The sequence below is a fragment of the Dipteris shenzhenensis genome, chromosome 18 (assembly GCF_047967505.1).
Source record: "Dipteris shenzhenensis isolate YYH24624 ecotype China chromosome 18, Dip_SZ_1.0, whole genome shotgun sequence".
Taxonomy (NCBI): Eukaryota; Viridiplantae; Streptophyta; class Polypodiopsida; order Gleicheniales; family Dipteridaceae; genus Dipteris; species Dipteris shenzhenensis.
The window spans coordinates 53,379,533-53,400,471 of record NC_141613.1 but is presented as its reverse complement, the minus strand read 5'-3'; the positions used below and the strand labels follow the sequence as shown (position 1 = coordinate 53,400,471).

Here is a 20,939-nt window from a genome sequence, read left to right as displayed (position 1 = left end):
ACTTGTGCAAATAATTCTTATCATTCAGTGTGTGGAGTGGGAGACATTATTCTCACATCCACTGATGGCACAGATTTCAAAATTTCAGATTACTCTATGTGCCACGTATAAAGAAGAATTTGCTTTCAGTGTCCTCACTCAATAGAGGAGGATTTTAGGTTGTTTTTTATGATGACAAGTGTGCAGTCACAGACAAAGAAAATGAATATGCTTTGAGGTTGTCTGGCACTTTGTATCGGGTTCTTTTTCAGCTTGATTTATATGAAAAAAGATCCCATCTTGCATTATCAGTTAGCACTCCCACTGCTGCGATGCACAATGCGGAGTTACGGCATGCCAAGTATGGGCACATGAGCTATGGCAGCTTAATGACACTTCAGAGGCATGATATGATTGATGCATTACCTCCTTTGGAGTTGCCTCCTCCTCATGCATGTGAAGGTTGCATTCTTGGCAAAATGCATAGGCTTCCCTTCAAGAAGGATGGTGCAGTGAAAGCTACAAGAAAATTACAGCTTATTCACAGTGATGTCTGCGGTCCCATGAGGACACCTGCTTTTGGGGGTTATCTCTATTTTGTTACATTCATAGATGACTTTGCCGACTATACTTGGGTCTGTGGTCTCAAGGGAAAATTAGAAGTGTTTATGCATTTCAAACACTTTGTGGCTATGGTTGAAAATGAGACAGGACTCAAGGTGCAGACACTTCGCACAGATCGAGGGGGGCAGTACATGTCTCATGAATTTGAGACATTTCTGAAAGAAAAACGCATTATGCATCAGCTTACAGTGAGGCTTACACCTCAACAGAATGGCAAAGCTGAACAGAAGAATCGCACCGCCATGGAAATGGATAGATGCATGCTCACAAGTAAGAAGTTGCCTCACAGGTTTTGGCTAGAAGGCCTCATGTGTGCAAACTATATTTTGAATCGGGCTCCTAGAAAGGCTTTGAAGACAATCACTCCCTATGAGGCATGGCATGGGAGAAAGCCTTCAGTGGACCACTTCAGAGTTTTTGGTTGTGTTGCATATGCCCACGTGCCTGTGGAGTTCAGACACAAGTTGTCAGATAAGGCACTAAAATTCATTTTTGTGGGATATAGTTCACAAAGCAAAGGCTATCGTCTCTACAATCCTGCTACACGCAAGATTTTTGTCAATAGAGATGTCATATTCTCTGAAAATTCTGCACATACAAATGCTGAATTTCAGATTCTGGCCTCTTCAGATGATGTGTTTGAGGGGATGCTTCCTATAGCATTTGGTTCCCCCGCTGAAAATCAGAATTTACAGCAACCTCCGCCAGCTCCACAAGTACAGATTCAGCCCCCAACTGATTTGGTACAACCTCAGGGTGTGGATGAAGTTGTCAGGCAAGAAATTCAAGAGATACACGCAGCCAAAACAGTCCCGCATTGGTTGCTTCAGACTCTCAGGGAGAGTAGGCTTGAAGCTCCATTGCCTGGCAGAACTCGTAGTGCAGTAAGGCACATGGAGGAAGCTCATTCAGTTGAATCAGCTTAACTCTTCTTGATGAGGAGAAACCTGAGACATTTGAAGAAGCAAAAGATAATGTGCATTGGATGAATGCCATGCACGATGAGTTGCGGTCCATTCATAAAAATCAGACTTGGGATGTTGTGCATTTGCCACCAGGTAAAAATGCCATAGGTACACGGTGGGTTTTCAAAGTCAAAAGAAAGCCAGATGGGTCCATTGATCGGTACAAGGCAAGGCTGGTTGCAAAAGGATATGCTCAAAAAAAGCGCATAGATTATGAGGAGACTTTTGCTCCTACATCCAAGATGACAAACATCAGGTCAGTTATAGCCATGGCTGCAAATTTTGAATGGAATGTTCATCAGTTGGACATTAAAACAGCTTTCCTTAATGGAGACTTGTTGGAAGAGGTTTATGTCAAACAACCTCCGGGCTTTGAAATTTCAGGAAATGCACTTCACGTATGCAAGCTGAATAAAGCTTTGTATGGCTGAAACAAGCCCCACGTGCATGGTATGCCAAAATTGATGCCTTTCTAACCAGCAAGGGGCTGCACAATAGTCCAACTGAGAGCACCCTCTACATCAAGAAGGATGGGGGGGATATTCTGGTCATCATTCTTTATGTAGATGACATGCTGCTCACCGGATCAAATGAGGAAGTAATTGCAGATTTCAAGGCCCAATTGAAAGCTACATTTGATATGTCAGACTTGGGCTTGTTACATTTCTTTTTGGGGATCCAGTTTATTCAAGAGAAACGTGGCATTGTTATGTCTCAGTCCAAGTACGTTCAAAAGCTCTTGGACAGATTCAACATGCATGATTGCAAGCCTATGTCCACTCCCATGGAGCCGGGGCTGAAGCTTACAATGCATGATGCGGGTGAATCAATTGATGTCGCACTCTATAGTCAAGCTGTTGGATGCCTCATTTATCTCTGCAATACACGACCTGATATTCAGTTTTCAGTTTCTCAGGTGAGCAGGTATATGCACAGCCCAAAGATTATGCATTGGCAGGCTGTAAAACGCATCTTCCGTTACTTGCAAGGTACAAAGTCTGCTTGATGTTTCCCAGGGGGGTGACTTGCAGATGCATGCTTACACTGACTCAGATTGGGCTGGAGACTATGATACTAGGCAGTCCACCACTGGGAATTGTTTCTTTCTAGGACATGCTTGCATTTCTTGGTTGAGCAAGAAACAGTCTACAGTGGCTACCTCCTCATGTGAAGCTGAGTACAGGGCAGCTTTCACATCAAAAGTTGAATGTGTTTGGTTGCGTCGTTTATTTGCTGATCTTCATCTTTCATTGGAGAGTCCTTCTCCGATTCTCACTGATAGTCAGAGTGCTATAGCAGTGGCAAAGAATCCTGTGTTTCATGCTCGCACGAAGCACATTGAGGTTCACTATCACTATGTCAGAGAGAAGTTGCATGCAGGAGAGATCAGTATGATCTATGTGTCAACACATGACAATGTTGCAGACATCTTCACCAAAGCACTTCCACGTGAAAAGTTTGAGGCATTTCGCAGTGCCCTAAACTTATCTCCTTTTGGCGATTGATCATTTCCTTGTACATGACATAGGCACTGCACGGGGGTGTTAGAATTATTATTATAATTCAGCAGTGACCAATGTAATGTAATAAGTAGGTTAGGGGCACTTTTCCCTCATTTAGAGGTTTTTCCCCCTAACCACAGTTAGTTCACTAACTACGGTTAGTGAAGAATAAGGTTTTGTCACTTAGACAAAACCCATCCCACTTCTTGTATAAGTCACTTCTTCTATTGCAAGTACTACGTTCAGCTCTCTTGCTCTCACACTCTCTCGTTTCTAACAATCCTAGTGTCTCATCGGAGAGCCACCATGACCCACGGATATGTATTTGGAGTAATAACTTTGCATGTCTAAGTTTTACAAATTTTGAGATTGTTGAGAATATTAGCTTAGTACTCAGCAAAGGCCTAAGCAAAGTCCTTTGCTTCAGCCCACAGTGGCTTGTATGAGTTAGTCTATTGATTGTACTTTGTCTAATAGCCCCACCAGGCCTCCCAAATACGTTAATACAACTCTCTCTCTATATCTATCTATCTAACTATAGACACACACACATAGATATGTCTATATCATATCAATATATATAGATATGTGTGCGTGTGTGTCTATAGTTAGTCCGTACGTACTGTTTGCACAGTCGTACTGAACTTTGCCCGTATGTTTCTTTGCTTTTCTGTTTTCTGTTCGTACTTGTCCATACTATTAGTCCGTACAGCCGTGATGTACTTTTTTCATTCGTTCGTTTCTCCATACTCTCCGTACTCCTTTGGGCTGCTGCTGTATTTTCTTTATTTCTTTCCTACTGCCCTTCTTTCATCTCTTGTCCTGCTGTCCTTTTTTTGTTCCTTCTCTTCGTCTGCTACAATGGTGGATTGTCCATACGAGAAGACCTTTCACAAAGAAAGATCGCTTCAGATCAAAAAGCCAAAGCAGGTAATGGGTTAGGATGACCCCCTACATGCCTCTGCATAGGCTCAGCTGGTATATGCATAATGCATGAGGGCTTTGAGGATACAAGGAAAAGTTGGAATCATCCAGTTCCTACCACAGGTATCATGATTGAGGTAGACGATATCTTCGACCCCGTTAAGGATTATGCCAAACATGCCATCATTATTTTGTTTCCGGGACGGATGCCTGCTGCTGCAGATGTTGGCAATTGGTTGACTAGAACCCTGGGTGGTTGCTATGTCAAGAAAGTGCATTATGCAGCGAGGGGTTTTCTTGAAGAAATAATGGCTGATGAAGAGCATAAACAGATTTTGCTAGAGCACTCTCCACTCTTCTATGGCTAACAGATGGTCCATGTCTTGCCCTGGTCTCCTACCAGGGATAATCAGGCATTGATTCGGCATCACTGCCCTGTATGGGTAGAAGTTGTGGATTTTTCTCAGTGCATGCCTTCTCTATTGCCAAAAATTGCAGCCTCTCTTAGTAAGGTGGTTTGTCGACCGAGACCAAATGGCAATTCGAATCGCTTTTGCATTTTCTGGGACACAGATAATCCCACACTGGTTTCTTATTCAGTTACTGTCAATAATGTTTCCATGGGCAGTACTTTCTACAAGCTGAAATGGGGGCTGTTTGCAGGTGCTTGCTTTGAATGCAAGCAATTTGGGCATATGGCTTCACAATGCCCTTCCCGAGCTCCCAGAATGCCAGTACAAGCTGAAATGGTTCCACCTCAGAGTAAGAATGCCAATGCCTCTTTTGTAGTAAAAAACAAAGGGGTAAAACAGTTTTTTGCTGTTCAAGACAAAGGTAGAGCCCCGGCTGTCTCGAATGCTACTGCTTCTCTTCCTATGCCTTTGGCCTCTCCGTCTTAAGTGAAGGGTAAAAATTTGGATGAAGGATAGCAAACCCCTCACAAAGTTCTCTCTCGTAGGAGACTTTTGCCATCCAAGACTTGGAATGGTGCATCTTCATAGACCAAGACATCAGCTGAAAACTCTGGCATAGGCTTGACTTGGGCTGCACTCACTGCCAATCGTACCCTCTTTCCAGAAGAGGACGTTGCTTCTCTATTGTCTTCCCCTCACGCTGATTCCTCTTCTCAGGGCAAAGGTCCACATATTGAGGTGGAGATGTAGACATAGTCAGTTTGTTTATTGCTGTACATAACTGTCCCATACCTGTAAATATGCTTGATCACATCAAATTGGTTACACTCAATGTACAAGGTTTGTGAGATCGTAGAAAGTGGAAACTTGTGTGGATGTCTATCAGACAATTGCAGCCACACATAGTGGCTTTGCAAGAACATAATCAGCACATGTATACTGGTCACACAGGACATTTTGTTGGTTATGATATTTTCTATGTTGGAGAGCACTCTTTCTCTGGAGTGGCCTTTTTGGTGAGGCATGATCTTCAGCCCGTTGTGGCTCTCAATGATCACCATGGTAGATGGATTATTATGCAATGCCTCTTTCAAAGAGAAATATTTGAATTTGCATCGGTTTATGCCCCTCAATCTCCCAATGGTTGAGCGTTGATTTGGGATGCCATGCATAATTATCCGTGGAGACGCTATGCATTCATCTGTGGTGATTTCAACAATGCTCCGCAACCGGGAGATAATTACTTCGGGCCATACTCATATGTTGGCTTCTGAACAGCAAGCATGTATCTAGATGAATCCAGGAACATTCCCAAACTCATCCTCTAAAAACACAACATAGTGCAGTTTCAATCTCACGCATAGCAGGGACTAGCTACTCTGACATCCCCACTGACATCATCAGCGCCCAATAGTGAGTGTAGACCATCATATAAAAATATGCTCTCACACATAAAAATCCACACAACCACACATACTTGAGCATCCATTTATACAAAGTCTTCGTACTGAGTTTCTGTCGGCACTTCGGAGGTGAAGGCTAGACTCAGCCATGACAAAGGCTAGCACTAAAGGAGAAGGCTAATAAAAAAGTAGTCCAATATCTCTTCATTCAAGCTACAACTGCTTGTGAAGTCTAAACGATCTCATTTTGTGAACAACACCCATGGTCTGACTTTTTGGTTCAGCTGCGTTTGGTGGATCTGTTGAAGGAATTACAGCCCACACTCCCGGGCTATAGCTTTCAACACAATGCTCAATCTTTCTATCAGGCACGCGTTGATAGATGGTATCAGGTTGATCCGCAGCATTGTGATGCCTTTACTTGTCAACTTTGGGTTAATCATGCCTTCACGTATTCTGATCATGCACCTCTTTGGTTGAGGCTCTCCATGCATGACTTTCCTGATGACAAATTGCCTTGCAGAAGGCTTTTGTTGTTGAATAACAGTCATCTGGAACATGCTGATTTTAAAGCTATGGTTTCTAATGCCATTTACCCTCTCTCTTCTCAGATGCTTTTTGATCTGGATTATGCATGGCAGGCTTTTGATGCTCGAATGCAAGCTGTGATTCGGGATTATGGTAAATCATTTATGCGAGCCACATGGGAGAGTGTTGTGCATGATATACTCACTTGCCCGAGTCTGACTAAGCTTAGTCACCTTCGGCCTTTGTCTTCTAATGAAAGCATGCACTTATGTCGGGCCAAATTTTGTCTCCAATCAAATGATCGAAGAAAGCTTGCTAAATGGGAAGCCCAATGGCTTTTTTGGATAAAGGCTGCTCTTCAAAGCAATTTTTCAAAAGTTTGCATAACAAACGATAGGCTGCAAATATTTGTCGGGTCCGGATGCCTCATGGTTCTTGGTCTTCATCTCGCTCTTAACTTGCTGATTTTACTGTGCAGCACTTCTCCTCCCATTCTGAGCATGTGGACTTTCCTTCTCTTGAGATTTTGTCCGCACGTCAGCTTCTTTTACAGCATGTCCATCCAATTCTTTCTGAAGCTCAGGCTTTGGAACTGGAACTTCTCTTCACTGAAAGGGAATTGTTAGATGTAGTTAAATCTTGTGGTAGATGGAAATCTCCAAGATGGGATGGCCTCATTGTTGAATTATTTCTTGCTTTTTGGGATAGCCTCAAATCCCCTGTACTGCAAATGGCTAATTCAGCTTGGGAAAATCAACAAATGCCCCTGTCATGGAAAAAGGGACTGGTAAAGCTCCTTCCTAAGAAGCAGATTTCTGATTTTATCACTGATTGGAGACCAATCACGCTCATGCCGGTCATTTACAAGATCATAGCTAAAATGCTTGTTGACCGTATCAAAGGCTATCTGCATGATGGGTTGCATTCTTCTCAATATGGCTTTGTTCCTCGTAGGCATATCATGGACAATATTGCCAATGCTTATGTTGGGATTGAACATGCCAAGTACACGCAGCAAGATGTTTTGCTCTTACAGATTGGCATTGCCAAAGCTTTTGACGCAGTTCAATGGGAGTTCATCTCGCACACAATGTGATCCTTAGGCTTTGGAATAAAAATGCAGCAGGCTATTTATTGGCTCTACAGGGATAGCAATGCTGCTTGTATTCTTTCTGGAGACATCTTTGAAGAATGGACTCTTTGCAATTGGGCTCGTCAAGGCTGTCCCCTTAGTGCCTTACTGTATGCTATTGCTACTCATCCTATGGCCACAGATTCTCCCCATGGTTTGGAACTGGATGAAAATAGCAACATGGTTGCTCATGCCTATGCTGATGATTCTTTCTTTACTCCAAGGAATACTCTGCCTGATCTTTCTGCTTTGATGCAAGCCCTTTCAGTTTATGGTTTGGTAGCTGGCCTTCATGTTAACTTTCAGAAGTCTAAGCTGCTCCCATTGCATCTTAAAGACTGTCACAGTCTCTTATGGCCAGGGGAGATCATGTTCAGCTAGGCAGATCTTGATTCCTTTATGTATGTCATTATGGAAATCTTTTGGTGTTCCAAACATGGGAGAAAAAGTCTCAGACTGCTTTTGGTGCATCGAATTTGTTCCCCTAAAATGCATGGAGGTTTGAATATCACTAATTGTTGGAAAGGTCACCTCCCCATCTGTAAGCCCCCAAATGAGGAGAGCGTGGGGGAGGGAGATCTAGGACAGAAGATGCCCAGAGAAGAGAGAGAGAGGAGGCTGCCACATGGGCAGCACCTCACAAGAGAAGAGAGCAGCAAATGGGGCTGCCAATGGGCAGTGGCATGCCTTATATAGGGCTGGGCCCTTGCCTAGATTGGAGGGCCAAAGGCCCTAGAAGTGTGGGGCCAAAAGCCCCGGGTTGTGAGGCCTTAAATGGCTGGACCAGCAGCAGACTGGTTGGCCAGTATGAGGCAGGCTGGTCGGTTTTTATGACAGGCCCTTGGGCCTATAAAAGGAGGGCCTCCAGCCCTCATTCATCATCCAACAGTTCAGCAAAAGCAGGAGCAGACAGGAGCAGCCAAGAGCCACTCCCTTGGGCCTCACACTGGGGGTGAAGGAGAGTTGAAGGTGAGCTGCAGACTGAGTTCCTAGAGGCTGGACCTTGGCTGTCTTCTAAGGCAGCAAGGTGTTGTGATCACATTCTCTGGAGCAGCCCTCTGACAGCAGACAGGAGCAGAAAGAAGGCAAGCCTTGGGCCTATACGCATGAGGTGAAGGTGACCCTGAAGGAGCTGCGAACTGAGCTTGAGTGGCAGCCCACCTACGCTGGTTTTCAGACAGCAAGGTGGAGAGGATCGTTCTGGACGGAAAGTCTACAGATGCTCGAGGTGGAGCACGCGGGCTCGAGTCTAGAGATAGCCAGCAGATTGGAGAACGACCTTGTGGTTAGATCAGAGGACCACACCATTGGTGGGACTCTGGATCTATCTATTTTGTATTGTGTCCATAGTTTTGGACGGAAACATATTATTTTGGTGTCTTCTCTATCTGGCTGGTTCATTGTCTAATGATGAGTCTGCACACCTATTTTATGCACAAAAGTTAAGAAGTTTCTGATTCCACACCCCACACCACACTATGTGAGCTCCTGGGCATTACTATAAGTCTTCCGCTGTGTGTACCTGAAGGAGATGGAGAGAGTGAGAGCTAGAGAGAGTGAGAGAGTCGATAGCTTGAAAGCTGTAGTTGCAAAATAGAGTGTAAAGAGTACAACACAAAGTAGAGTTGATAAGGTTTTGTCATAGTGACAAAACCTTAGTAGTCACTAACCATAGTTAGTGAACTAACTGCAGTTAGGGGGAAAAACCTCTAAATGAGGGAAAAGTGCCCCTAACTAACTTATTATATTACATTGGTCACTGCTGAATTATATCTATAATTCCAACACCCCCCTGCAGTGCCAATGTCATGTACAAGGCTGATCAATCACCAAACGGATATAAGTTCAGGGCACTGCGAAATGCCTCGAACTTCTCACGTGGTAGTGCTTTGGTGAAAATATCTGCAACGTTGTCATGTGTGGACACAAAGATCATACTGATCTCTCCTGCATGCAACTTCTCTCTGACGTAGTGATAGTGAACCTCAATGTGCTTCGTGCGAGCATGAAACACTGGATTCTTTGCCACTGCAATGGCACCTTGACTATCAGTGAGAATTGGAGAAGGACCCTCCAAAGACAGATGAAGATCAGCAAATAAACGTCTCAGCCAGACACATTCAACTGTTGCTGTGAAAGCTGCCCTGTACTCAGCTTCACATGATGAGGTAGCCACTGTAGATTGTTTCTTGCTCAGCCATGAAATGCAAGATTTTCCCAAAAAGAAACAATTGCCACTAGTGGACTGCCTAGTGTCATAATCACCAGCCCAATCTGAATCACTGTAGGCATGCATCTGCAAGTCACCCCCCCTGGGAAATAGTAAGCCAAAAGACTTGGTGCCTTGCAAATAACGGAAGATGCGCTTAACTGCCTGCCAATGCATAGTTTTGGGGCTGTGCATGTACCTGCTCACCTGAGATACTGCAAACTGAATATCAGGCCTAGTATTGCAGAGATATATGAGGCATCCAACAGCTTGACTGTAAAGTGTGGCATCAACTGATTCTCCTGCATCATGCATTGTGAGTTTCAGCCCCGGTTCCATAGGAGTAGATATGGGCTTACACTCTTGCATGTTAAATCTGTCCAAAAGTTTCTGAACATACTTGGACTGAGACATAACAGTGCCACGTCTCTCATGAGAGAACTGGATCCCCAAATAAAAGTGAAGCAGCCCCAAATCTGACATATCAAAGTGGGTCTGCAAATCAGTTTTGAAATCTGCAATTTTGTTGTCATTGGACCCTGTGAGCAGTAAGTCATCAACATAAAGAAGGATGACTAATATTTCCCCCCCATCCATCTTAATGTAGAGGGTGCTCTCAGTAGGACTATTGTGCAGCCCCTTGCTGGTCAAAAAGGCATGTATCTTGGCATACCATGCACGAGGGGCCTGTTTCAGCCCATATAAAGCTTTATTAAGCTTGCAGACTTGAAGTGCATTTGCTGTAATTTCAAAACCCGGAGGTGGTTTGACATACACCTCTTCCAGCAAGTCCCCATTTAAGAAGGCTGTTTTGATGTCCAACTGATGAACATTCCACTCAAAATGTGCAGCCATTGCAATTACTGATCGGATGGTGGTCATCCGGGATGTAGGAGCAAAAGTCTCCTCATAATCTATGCCCTTTTTCTGAGCATAGCCTTTAGCAACCAGCCTGGCTTTATATCTGTCAATGGAGCCATCTGGCTTCCGTTTGACTTTAAATACCCATCGTGTGCCAATAGCATGTTTACCCTGTGGCAAGTCCACAACATCCCAAGTCTTATTTTTTGCAATGGACTGCAACTCATCGTGCATGGCATTCATCCAATGCACATTACCTTGTGCCTCTTCAAATGTGGCAGGTTCGTCTTCATCAAGGAGAGTACCTGCATATGCTGATTCCACTGAATTAGCACCTTCCATGTGCCTTGCTGCACTGCGAGTCCTGCCAGGTAACGGAGCATCAAGTTTACTCTCCCGGAGAGTCTGTAACAGCCAGTTTGGGACTGTTTTTGCTGCATGTATGTCTGCAATTTCTTGCTGTACCACTTGTTCCATTTCCTGTGGAGGAGGCATGACATCCCGTGGCGGAACTGAAGCATTTGAAGGTTGCTGTAAATTTTGATTTGGATCAGAAAAATCAGCAGGGGAACCCAAAGCAATGGGTAGCAACCCTTGAAAGACATCCTCTGAAGGTGAAGGCATTTGAAAATCAGCCTGAGTGTGAGCTGAATTTTCAGAAAATATCACATCTCTACTTACAATGATTTTGCGTGTAGCAGGATTATAGAGACGATACCCCTTGCTTTCTGCACTGTATCCAACAAATATGCATTTGATGGCTTTATCTGACAATTTGTGCCTAAATTCAACTGGCACATGTGCATAGGCAAGGCATCCAAAGACTCGGAAGTGATTCACTGAAGGCTTCCTGTCATTCCAGACCTCAAAAGGAGTTTTTGTTTTTAAAGCCTTAGTGGGAGCCCTGTTCAAAATGTAATTGGCACACATCAAACCCTCTAACCAGAATTTATGAGGCATGTGTTTGCTTTTCAGCATACATCTGTCCATCTCCATGAGGGTTCTATTTTTCCTCTCAGCTTTGCCATTTTGCTGAGGGGTCAGCCTGACTGTGAGCTGATGCACAATACCCTTTTGTTTGAGAAAAGCATCAAATTCTGCAGATAGGTATTCCCCACCTCTATCCGTGCGTAATGTCTGTATTTTGAGCCCGGTTTCATTTTCAACCATGGCTGAAAAGTGTTTAAACACTGTGAACACTTCAGATTTCTTTTTCAGTCCATAAACCCAAGTAAAATTGGAGTAGTCATCAATAAATGTGACAAAGTAGAGATGACCACCCAATGAAGGAGTCCTCATGGGACCACAGACATCACTGTGTATAAGCTGCAATTTGCGAACAGCTTTAACTGAACCATCCTTCTTGAAGGGAAATCTATGCATTTTACCTAAAATGCACCCTTCACAGGCATGTGGAGGAGGTATCTCAAGAGGTGGCAATGCATCAACCATTGAAAATTTCTGAAGTATCATTAAGCTGTTGTAATGCATGTGGCCATATCTGGCATGCCATAATTCTGCATTTTGCATGGCAACTGTAGGGGTAGAAATTGCCAAAGCATGAGCTGCTCTTTTCTGAAAAATATCAAGTTGAAAAAGCCCACGCAGCAGAGTACCAGATAACATTAAGGCATAGTTAGCTTCCCTGTCCCGGACAGCACATTTGTCATCCTCAAAGATGACCTGAAATCCTCCTCTGTTAAGAGTGGACACTGAAAGGAGATTTTTGGTTATGCCAGGCACATATAAGACATCAGAAAGTCTGAAAATTGAGCCATCAATTGCAGTGAGCTCAACTTCTCCTGTGCCACGTACTGAATATGAGGAGTTGTTGGCACAAGTGACTTTCTTACCAACAGGAGGTGGATGTAAGGAAGTAAAGAGACACTTCCTCGAAGTGATGTGCTTGGATGCACCGCTGTCAAAATACCATGTGTTCAGTGTTTCATCAACACTGAAAGCAGATGCATCTGAAGGAGAGTCAAAACTGCAAGTCAAAAATGCATATGTATCATCACTGCAAGAAGCTGTACTATCCCGAGCATCTGGAACAGCCAACCTAGAATCAGAAATGCAAGATAAAAAGGCATAATCTTGACCAACAAAGTTGGCTGCAGCATCCCCACTGTCAGATGCACAAGGGGCTGAATCTGAAACAGCCATTCCTGAGCTGTTTTTCTTTTCTTTTGCAATCCTTTTCCTGCATTCTGCTATGTGATGACCGGGCTTTTTGCAGTAGTGACAAAAACCCTTCTTTTTGGGCTTGCTTGCATCACTTTTAGCCTTTTGTGAAGGCTGTCCTGACCCACTGGAAGGCTGATTTGCTGCTGTTTTTGCCTGTCCCTTTGTTTTTGATTTGAATTTTGAGAGCATGGCTTGTTCACCTGCACGTGAAGCCAAATTTTTCCTGGTCTGCTCTTCCTGAAGCAGAAGTCCTATCAGCTCATGAAAAGAAAGGGGATTTGCACCCCCCCTCAATGATAAATTCAGCGAAGTATGAAAGCTGAGATAAGACTCAGGAAGAGAATTCAGAGTGATTGTAATCATCTCTGAATCACGAATAATTTCATCTATGTTTAACAACTGCTCTCTGAGATCCTGTAGCTTAGTGAGGTGGGCTGACATGGAGTCACCCTCCTCCATATGTGTATTGCTCAACTCTCTTTTTAAAAAAGATACCCTGGCATCATTCCGTGCTGCATACATGCTTTCCAAAATATCCCACGCTGCCCTGGAGGTCTTACACGACTGGATATGCGGAATGATTGATCTTTTCACTGAAAGAGAGATGCAAGACAAGGCTAAGGCATCCCGTGAATCCCATCTCTTTTGCTCAGGAGTATTGACTGTAGCTGCACCAACAACTTGTCCTGCAGCTGCACCTTGGGCACGACCTCTTCCACCTCCTTGGTGAGGAGGGGTAGCAGGTGCAATATCTGCTGGTCGGATTTCATCCCCATTGACATAATCCCATAAATTGCGAGAAATCAGAATATTACGTACCATGAAACTCCAGAGGGAGTAGTTGGTACCATCCAATTTGTCTTCCTGAGAAAGACCACCGAACTGAAAATCATTCTGATTTTGATGGGCCATATCTGAAAAAGGAATTGAAGCAGATACAAAGCTGAATTCCCTTACTGGGAAGAGAATGCACAACTCCCAAAAACCACACCCAAGCACGGGCTGTATATGCAACTTAGATTTCTGCACTTGAGCTGTCAGAAATCTGTCCAAGCATAAAACACTCTCCAAAATCTGCCAAAAGTGTTCCAAACACTCCAAGAAAGGCAGTATGTACTGAATACTCCAAAAAATGCTCCCAAACACAAAAGCCCCAATTTGTGGCTAGAAATTGCAGTCAGAAAGGGGTAAAAAAGCTAAAAGCCCCAAATCTGGAATTTTAATACAAAAGCCCCAAATTTCAGACAAATCTGCAATTTTGCTCTTGATATAGCTCCAAACTTGCCCAATGATTGCAATGACTGCAATCTGCAAAAATGCCCCAAATGTACTCCAAAACAACTGCACCAAACTGTAGTTTTCTGCAAGAGAAGCCTGTCAAAGAACACCCGAGGCTGACAACAACCGGTCTATATCTGCAAGTACAGATGGTAAGTCCAAACTGTACGGTCTATACTGATTGGACGTTCTGTACGGAAAGTACGGAACAGGCCGTGCAGTACGGGAAGTAAGAGCTGTACGGTCGACTTGTACGGCCCTGCGCAGGTACAACGAGCAGATACGAGAGCTCCACGACAAACAGGTACGGCGAAGTACGGCTGCAGGTACGGCGAGGTACGGCTGCAGGTACGGCGCAGTACGGCTGCAGGTACGGCGAGGTACGGCTGTAGGTACGGCGAAGTACGGAAGCTCGGAGCTGTACGGCAGGCGAAATCGTACGGCAGGCGTCAGAATTCCGTACAGTCGTACGGACTGTACGGGCAGATTTGTGTAGGTATGGCGCAGTACGGCTGCAGGTACGGCGAGGTACGGCGAAGTACGGAAGCTCGGAGCTGTACGGCAGGCGTCAGAATTCCGTACAGTCGTACGGACTGTACGGGCAGATTTGTGTAGGTTGAAAGTCGAGGCTGAGGTTGAAACTAGAGGGAGCAAGGAGCACCAGGCTCTTGGACTGGCTCTGATACCAAATGAAGGAGATGGAGAGAGTGAGAGCTAGAGAGAGTGAGAGAGTCGATAGCTTGAAAGCTGTAGTTGCAAAATAGAGTGTAAAGAGTACAACACAAAGTAGAGTTGATAAGGTTTTGTCATAGTGACAAAACCTTAGTAGTCACTAACCATAGTTAGTGAACTAACTGCAGTTAGGGGGAAAAACCTCTAAATGAGGGAAAAGTGCCCCTAACTAACTTATTATATTACATTGGTCACTGCTGAATTATATCTATAATTCCAACAGTACCCTCTGTTGGGTCATTTTTAACACTAATATCCAAGTACACATCCTTACTCACAGGGGAAAAATGTTGCTGCAATTTCTAAAAGGTGATCGGCCTTGGGCTCTCATGATTCAATCGCTAGTCACACATATCAGTACTCCTGCTTTTGGTCATTGGCAACCCACTCAGTGGGATTTCTTGTTGGGTGCATTGATGGCACTTTGCATGGCTGCCCTACGGTCTCCAACTTGCTTCTTGACTTGAAGCATATTCTGTCTCACCTGGAATGGCATGGTCGACAGTCTTTGATGGGTAATTCCTTGCGGACTGAAAGCATTCACTGGTCCAAAGTTTTTTCGTCCTCCGCTTGCTTGACAGGAACCTCGCCGTTCTTACTTTATTTCTTTTAAAGGGATCAATATTGTTGCTGATGTTATTCATGATGATGACTCTATGCTTCCCTTCTCTCTTGCAGCCACACAGTATGGTTTGGGTTATCGTACTTTGTGGCAGCAAATCACTTGTATGCTTTCCCCTTTGGTTCCGATTCCCCCTTTGGAACTGCAGGATCGATTAGAGGATAGGACATTGACTTCTGTGGGTCCTCCTCTCGTCCTTTGAGGCTATCTCAGATTACTGTGCCTGCATTATACAAAATCCATTTGCCTCAACCCTGTGTTTCAGAAAGGGGTAATTCTCTTTGGTGAATGCATCAACCTGCTAAGTGGTGGAGAGAAAGACTCCGGCAACTTTGGCGACATCTTTTTTTATGACGAGTGCTTCTAGGAATTTTTCCATCTGGACAGTTGCTAGCTCGTAGGCACATTGCTCTTGCTTTATGGTGTCTGATTTCTCAAAAGACTGTGCCTCATTTATTTTGGCATTGCCCGTCTTTTCTGTAGTTTCTGGATTCTCTTCAACAGAGGCTACGAGCAAGATTCCCAACTCTTCTCTTCGGGAAATTTTTCTGGCTCTTTGGTTTTCATCCACAGCGACCGGAGTTTCATCTTTTCTTTGTTTGGGCTTGCTATTGGGCACTTTGGACTTTATGGAAAAACCGCAATTGTAAAGTCTTTAGTGATTCCAATTTTTCTTTGTTTGCTTTCTTTAATCGTTCTCTGCAGCAATCTTTCTTTGACTGCTTGCAGACTCGCCAGATAGATCAGGATGTATATTTGGCTTATACTGAGATCTTCACTTGATGTATTTTCTAGCGCCTCTTTTCTAAGGTGACTATTCTTGTAATATAATTAATCAAAGTTTTCACTAAATAAAAAAATGTGTGTGTGTGTGTGTATGTGTACTATCTATCTATCTATCAATCTATCTATAACACACACACACACACACACATTAAGGTAGATAGATAGATATGTTAGAAACATGGTGAAGGGGGAGAGAGAGAGAGAGAGAGAGCGAGTTAGGGTGTGAGGAAATAATGCTCAAATGAACACATGAAGAAGGCTTTCATTCATTCATCAAGTGTACCAAGACAAGTGAAGTACACTCCTTCATGTATGTGCCTTGGAGAGGGTAGTTAGTCAACATCCGACCACCACGGTTCAGATGTATGGGACACATTGAAGGAGCCCAAACATGAGCATGTCAGTTGGAAACTACTAACCTTGTGCCAACCTTCTGCCAACAACTCTGCAATACACTCCTTGCTCCCAGTGAGCTGATTGTACCACTCCCAAAGGAGACCACCTCCAACTAGAAGGTTCCTATATTATGTGATGTAGGACCAACGGGTGATAGTCCACATGCACGTGCTATCAAACTCGCCCTATACCCAAACGGCCCTGAGGGACCGGTGTACGATGAGAACATTGTAGAAATCACAGCGACACTATAGGGCCAAGCTATTTCAAGCGTGCTACTTGTCGATGGTTCCAGTGTAAATATTATGTTTGATTCTATGTGCCGAAGGCTCGGATTCTCCATTTGGGAGCCAATTTTGTTCACGGTACGGATGGCAAATCAATGGCGAGCAGGGCAGTTTAGCCCCAAATCCACTGGTCCGAGAAACCCAAATTTTGCATTGTGCCCTCCCAAAAAGCCCACTCCACCTTGTCATATGCCTTCTCAAAGTCCAAGAGAAGGACTGCCAAAGGCTGAAGACTCCGAACCTGTTTCTAGTGCCTTGTCCCAACCTGTTTCTAGTGCTATGAAAACCTCAGTCCCTGCAAACGTATCAGCCATTGTCAAAGTCTTATCCAGAGGTAACCCTTCTAAATTACATATCTGATCCTCATGGTCTCAAGTCCCTAGGTTTTGTGTTCGTTTTTTGTCTTTGTTCAACATTTACTGCTTGCCATCTTTCATGAAGGCCAATTTCCCGTCTTTCTTGGCATTTTTTACTTTTCCAGCTCAGCCATTCATTTAGAATTGCAGTCGCCAACAAAAACTAGCAAGTAGATTATGCAGGTCGAAAGCCATGACTCAATGGTCTTTCTGCTTCAGTTAGGAAATTTCAACACGGGTGAGCATTAAAATGATATGTGGTACACAGATTTCATGATGCATTTTTTTTCCATAATTGCCTAAGAGTAGAGATTGGGATTTTCTGCATACATGGAGCTCCTTCACTTGCTCCTGCACACTCACAGTCCACGGTGATGGGTATCCTTTGGGGGAGGTGGTAGATACGCAGCAAATCCCCTTCCGCCAACCAACTGGAACACCCAAAGCATGGGGACTTTTTCGCAAGTTCTGTAGAAAATCCCTATGTCTGGTTCGAAGTTTTAAAAGGGTAGAAAGAAGCAAAAGATCTCCATGTGAACAGCAGATCCGATTGCCCCAGGAAGGGGAACTTTTTGGCATATATTATATACTTAAAGAAGTGAAAAACTGGCCACCAAAATAGTAAATGATTAAATGCAATTGTGAAAAAATGAAGTACAAGGAAGTTCTATTTTCAATCAGAGCATCAACAAAGTGAGGCAGAGATCAGAACCACCAAGAGAGGTAGGTTTTGGATCAAATCATGTCACTCGGGGTTACAAGGTCTCTCCCTCGGATTATTAAAAACCTCGTAACCATTTCACCAAAATTATTATGGTGTCCTAGTATTTTGAAAGTGATTCAAGAAAGCAGGTTGAACACCTTCAGGCTGTCCTGACTAGGTTATAACAGTACCATCTCTATGAAAAGATATCTAGCTCTTAATTTGTAAAATTTAGGTTCACCTTCCTCATATTCAGTATAGAATCCCTTTCACTTGCCAGCCTTCACATGTAATATGGAAAACACTCTAGCTTCAGGCCCCATCTTTGAGTGATCAAGATTCGAATGCGTTTTTACACGTGTTTGTGTACGAACAGAAGTCTATGCTAATGCAATTCCCAATCCACAGGAAGTGGTCAAGGCGAAGCTGATTACAAGACATTGCATGCAAAAAAACTGCGATCACATTGGTGAGCTCCAAACCATAAGGTTTGTCCAATGTCTGATGAAAGGATCTTTACACATAGGCTATTCTAACAATCCAAATTTTTTGCAGATATGCTAACACAGGGAGACTACTGGATCAGGATGGCAGTAATATGATGCCGAATAAACTAACGTTGAGTTTAGACTATAGCTTGAGCATGGTACTTACGAATCCGCCAAACATGCACCACCTGCATCAACTTACCAACCAATGTCTTCATGTGTAAGTCCTCATCATATAAGGTAACATTTTTTCATGCCCTAAGAGAAACCCTGACTATCGAGCTTATGATATTTCATTCTACCTTCTCAAAATGTAGCTCAAATATGCAACACAATGACAAGGACATATTACTAGATCTTATCTCTTAGATAGCACCTTTTAAAAACAACCTCAGAATGTAGTTTCTGCTTCCTCAAGCCTTCAAACATACATCTTTCTACATGGCATTACCTTGGTAGATAACAATCAGATAAAAAAGGTTCAGGTATAGAAACCATCAAACGAGGATTTATGAAGCTAAATCCCATGCAATAGGACTTTCGTTTAAAAAAAATAAAAAATACCTGGGCAACATGGTCAATCTCTGTAAATAACAGAGCCTTTCGTGTATCTGGTATATGGGCTGCTAAGAGTTGTTTCAAATCTGCAAAAAGGCAACTGATTTACCAGTTTTGCTGATAACTGCAAATGACTCCAAATCATAACACCATTGACACAAACTCTTCAAACATCAGACAAAGATTAGTATTGGTAGCCCTTAAAATTGGTGTTTTGACTTTACATCTACATACAGGTCTCTCTCTCTCTCTCTCTCTCTCTCTCTGTGCATCTGAATAAGTCTCTTTTGTTGGATAAATCAGAGCCTAAGGTGTGTGTGACTAAGGTTCTAAGGTTAGAGTGTCAGTGTGAAGGTACTTAATGATGTGTGCACCTTGTCCTTTGTGAAGGGTCAAGAGTCAATTGACCTTGAGTGATTATAGGAGATGAGGTGTCATAGGGTGTCACTAGCTTCTATGTGATTCATCATTGGTCAGTGGTATGTCATTAGGTTATATGTGATTGGTCAGTAGACATAAGAAAATGTTGCCCTCAGCCTATAAAATGAGGCGGTTGTAATCAGTTCATTCACAATGCATTAAAACAATTCCAGATTGCCTCGCATCTTCTCCTCTCTCCCACCATCAAATTCCAACATCTTTCTTGGTGGAAGACTTCTATTTGGCGCATTTGGAGTAGTAAGCTACCTCTCAAGCAGCAGGTCTTCCTATGGCACTGTTTGGTTGGGGCTCTTCAAGTGGGATCTTTCTTGGCTTCTAGGCGGATCGATTCTTCAGCTTGCCCCACTTGTTCTCATCTACGGGAGACGGTCTTACATCGATCTTGGACCTCTCCTCTAGCTCTTGATTTTCTTTCCAAACCAATGACAAGACTTCCCACGATTTCGTTTGGCAAGTAGTTTTGGTTGTTTGGCAAAAACGTTGCTATGCTGGACTATGATCACTTCTTCTCCTGGGGTTGCTAATGGGCTCTCTGGCCATTGTGTGGTGCTTGTACCAGACAACTATATGAGCACTCTTTAATGGATGTGTTTCCCTATTTTGAGCTTCCTTGTTTTGATCTCTTCAAGATGCTCATGAGTCATTCCCTTGGAGATCTTCCTCGGGCCCACAACTGGAATTCTTGTATTGATGTTTCTAGTTTTGAGTAGTAGCTGTTCCATTTTGGACAACTATGAATGTATATTTTCTTGAATGAAATATCTTTCTTACAAAAAAAAAGTGTGTATAATACACATACATGTATGTGTGTGTGTGCGCATGCGCGCGCGTGTGTCCGTATCTTGCCTCCTTGGCGCAACTTTGAATGTACATTTTTCTTTGGTGATCCTATGTTTTCTCCTTTTGTTTTCTTTCGTCATTCTTTGCAAGAATCACTCTTTGATTGCCTGCAAACTCACTACATAGAAAATTATGTATATTTGTCCTACATGGAGATTTTCTCTTGATGTACTTTGCCAGCTTCCCAGATTTGGGATAGATTTCTTGTAATATAAAGCATTCAGGGTTTTCACCCCCCCCCCCCCCAAAAAAAAAAAGCGTGCGCGCATGTATGTATGCATGTATGTGTGTGTGTGTGTGTGTCGCAATGTATCTGTTTTTGAGTTTTTTACATTGGGCTCTAGTTTGGAGTCTAATGTCAGTGTGTGGGAGACTTCCCATCTTGTAAATTTATGAGAATATAGATACACTGGATTTTACCAAAAAAAAAAAAAAAGTGTGTCGCGGCAATCTGTGTCTGTATGATCACTCATGTTTCTCACTTGCTGCGGCTTCGGTTTCCCTCTATCAGATTTGGGAAACTCTTCTGGATGTTTGGATGCTTCTCATCCCAGATGTCTCCATTCCTCCTTTTCTTTCACTGGACTCGTTTTTGGATACTCTGGACTATTTGGACACAGAGATTGCATTCTAGGATGGGACAACAGTTTCCTCAGGCATATGCTTTCTTCAGAATGTCCCTCAAGCAATCTTTATATGATAGTTATGCTGCGAGGGACTTGGATGCT

General features: G+C 43.4%; 1 protein-coding gene across 3 annotated transcripts in view; it reads right to left on the bottom strand.

The window, feature by feature from the left end:
• VPS54 overlaps positions 1–20,939 on the bottom strand; it is a 115,699-nt gene that overhangs the window by 12,926 nt on the left and 81,834 nt on the right. For all 3 annotated transcript variants that reach the window (XM_087389332.1, XM_087389334.1, XM_087389333.1), the window contains exon 15: positions 18,937–19,016. In XM_087389332.1, coding sequence (XP_087245458.1) covers positions 18,937–19,016 — 80 coding nt within the window. The remainder of the gene's footprint in view (positions 1–18,936; positions 19,017–20,939) is intronic.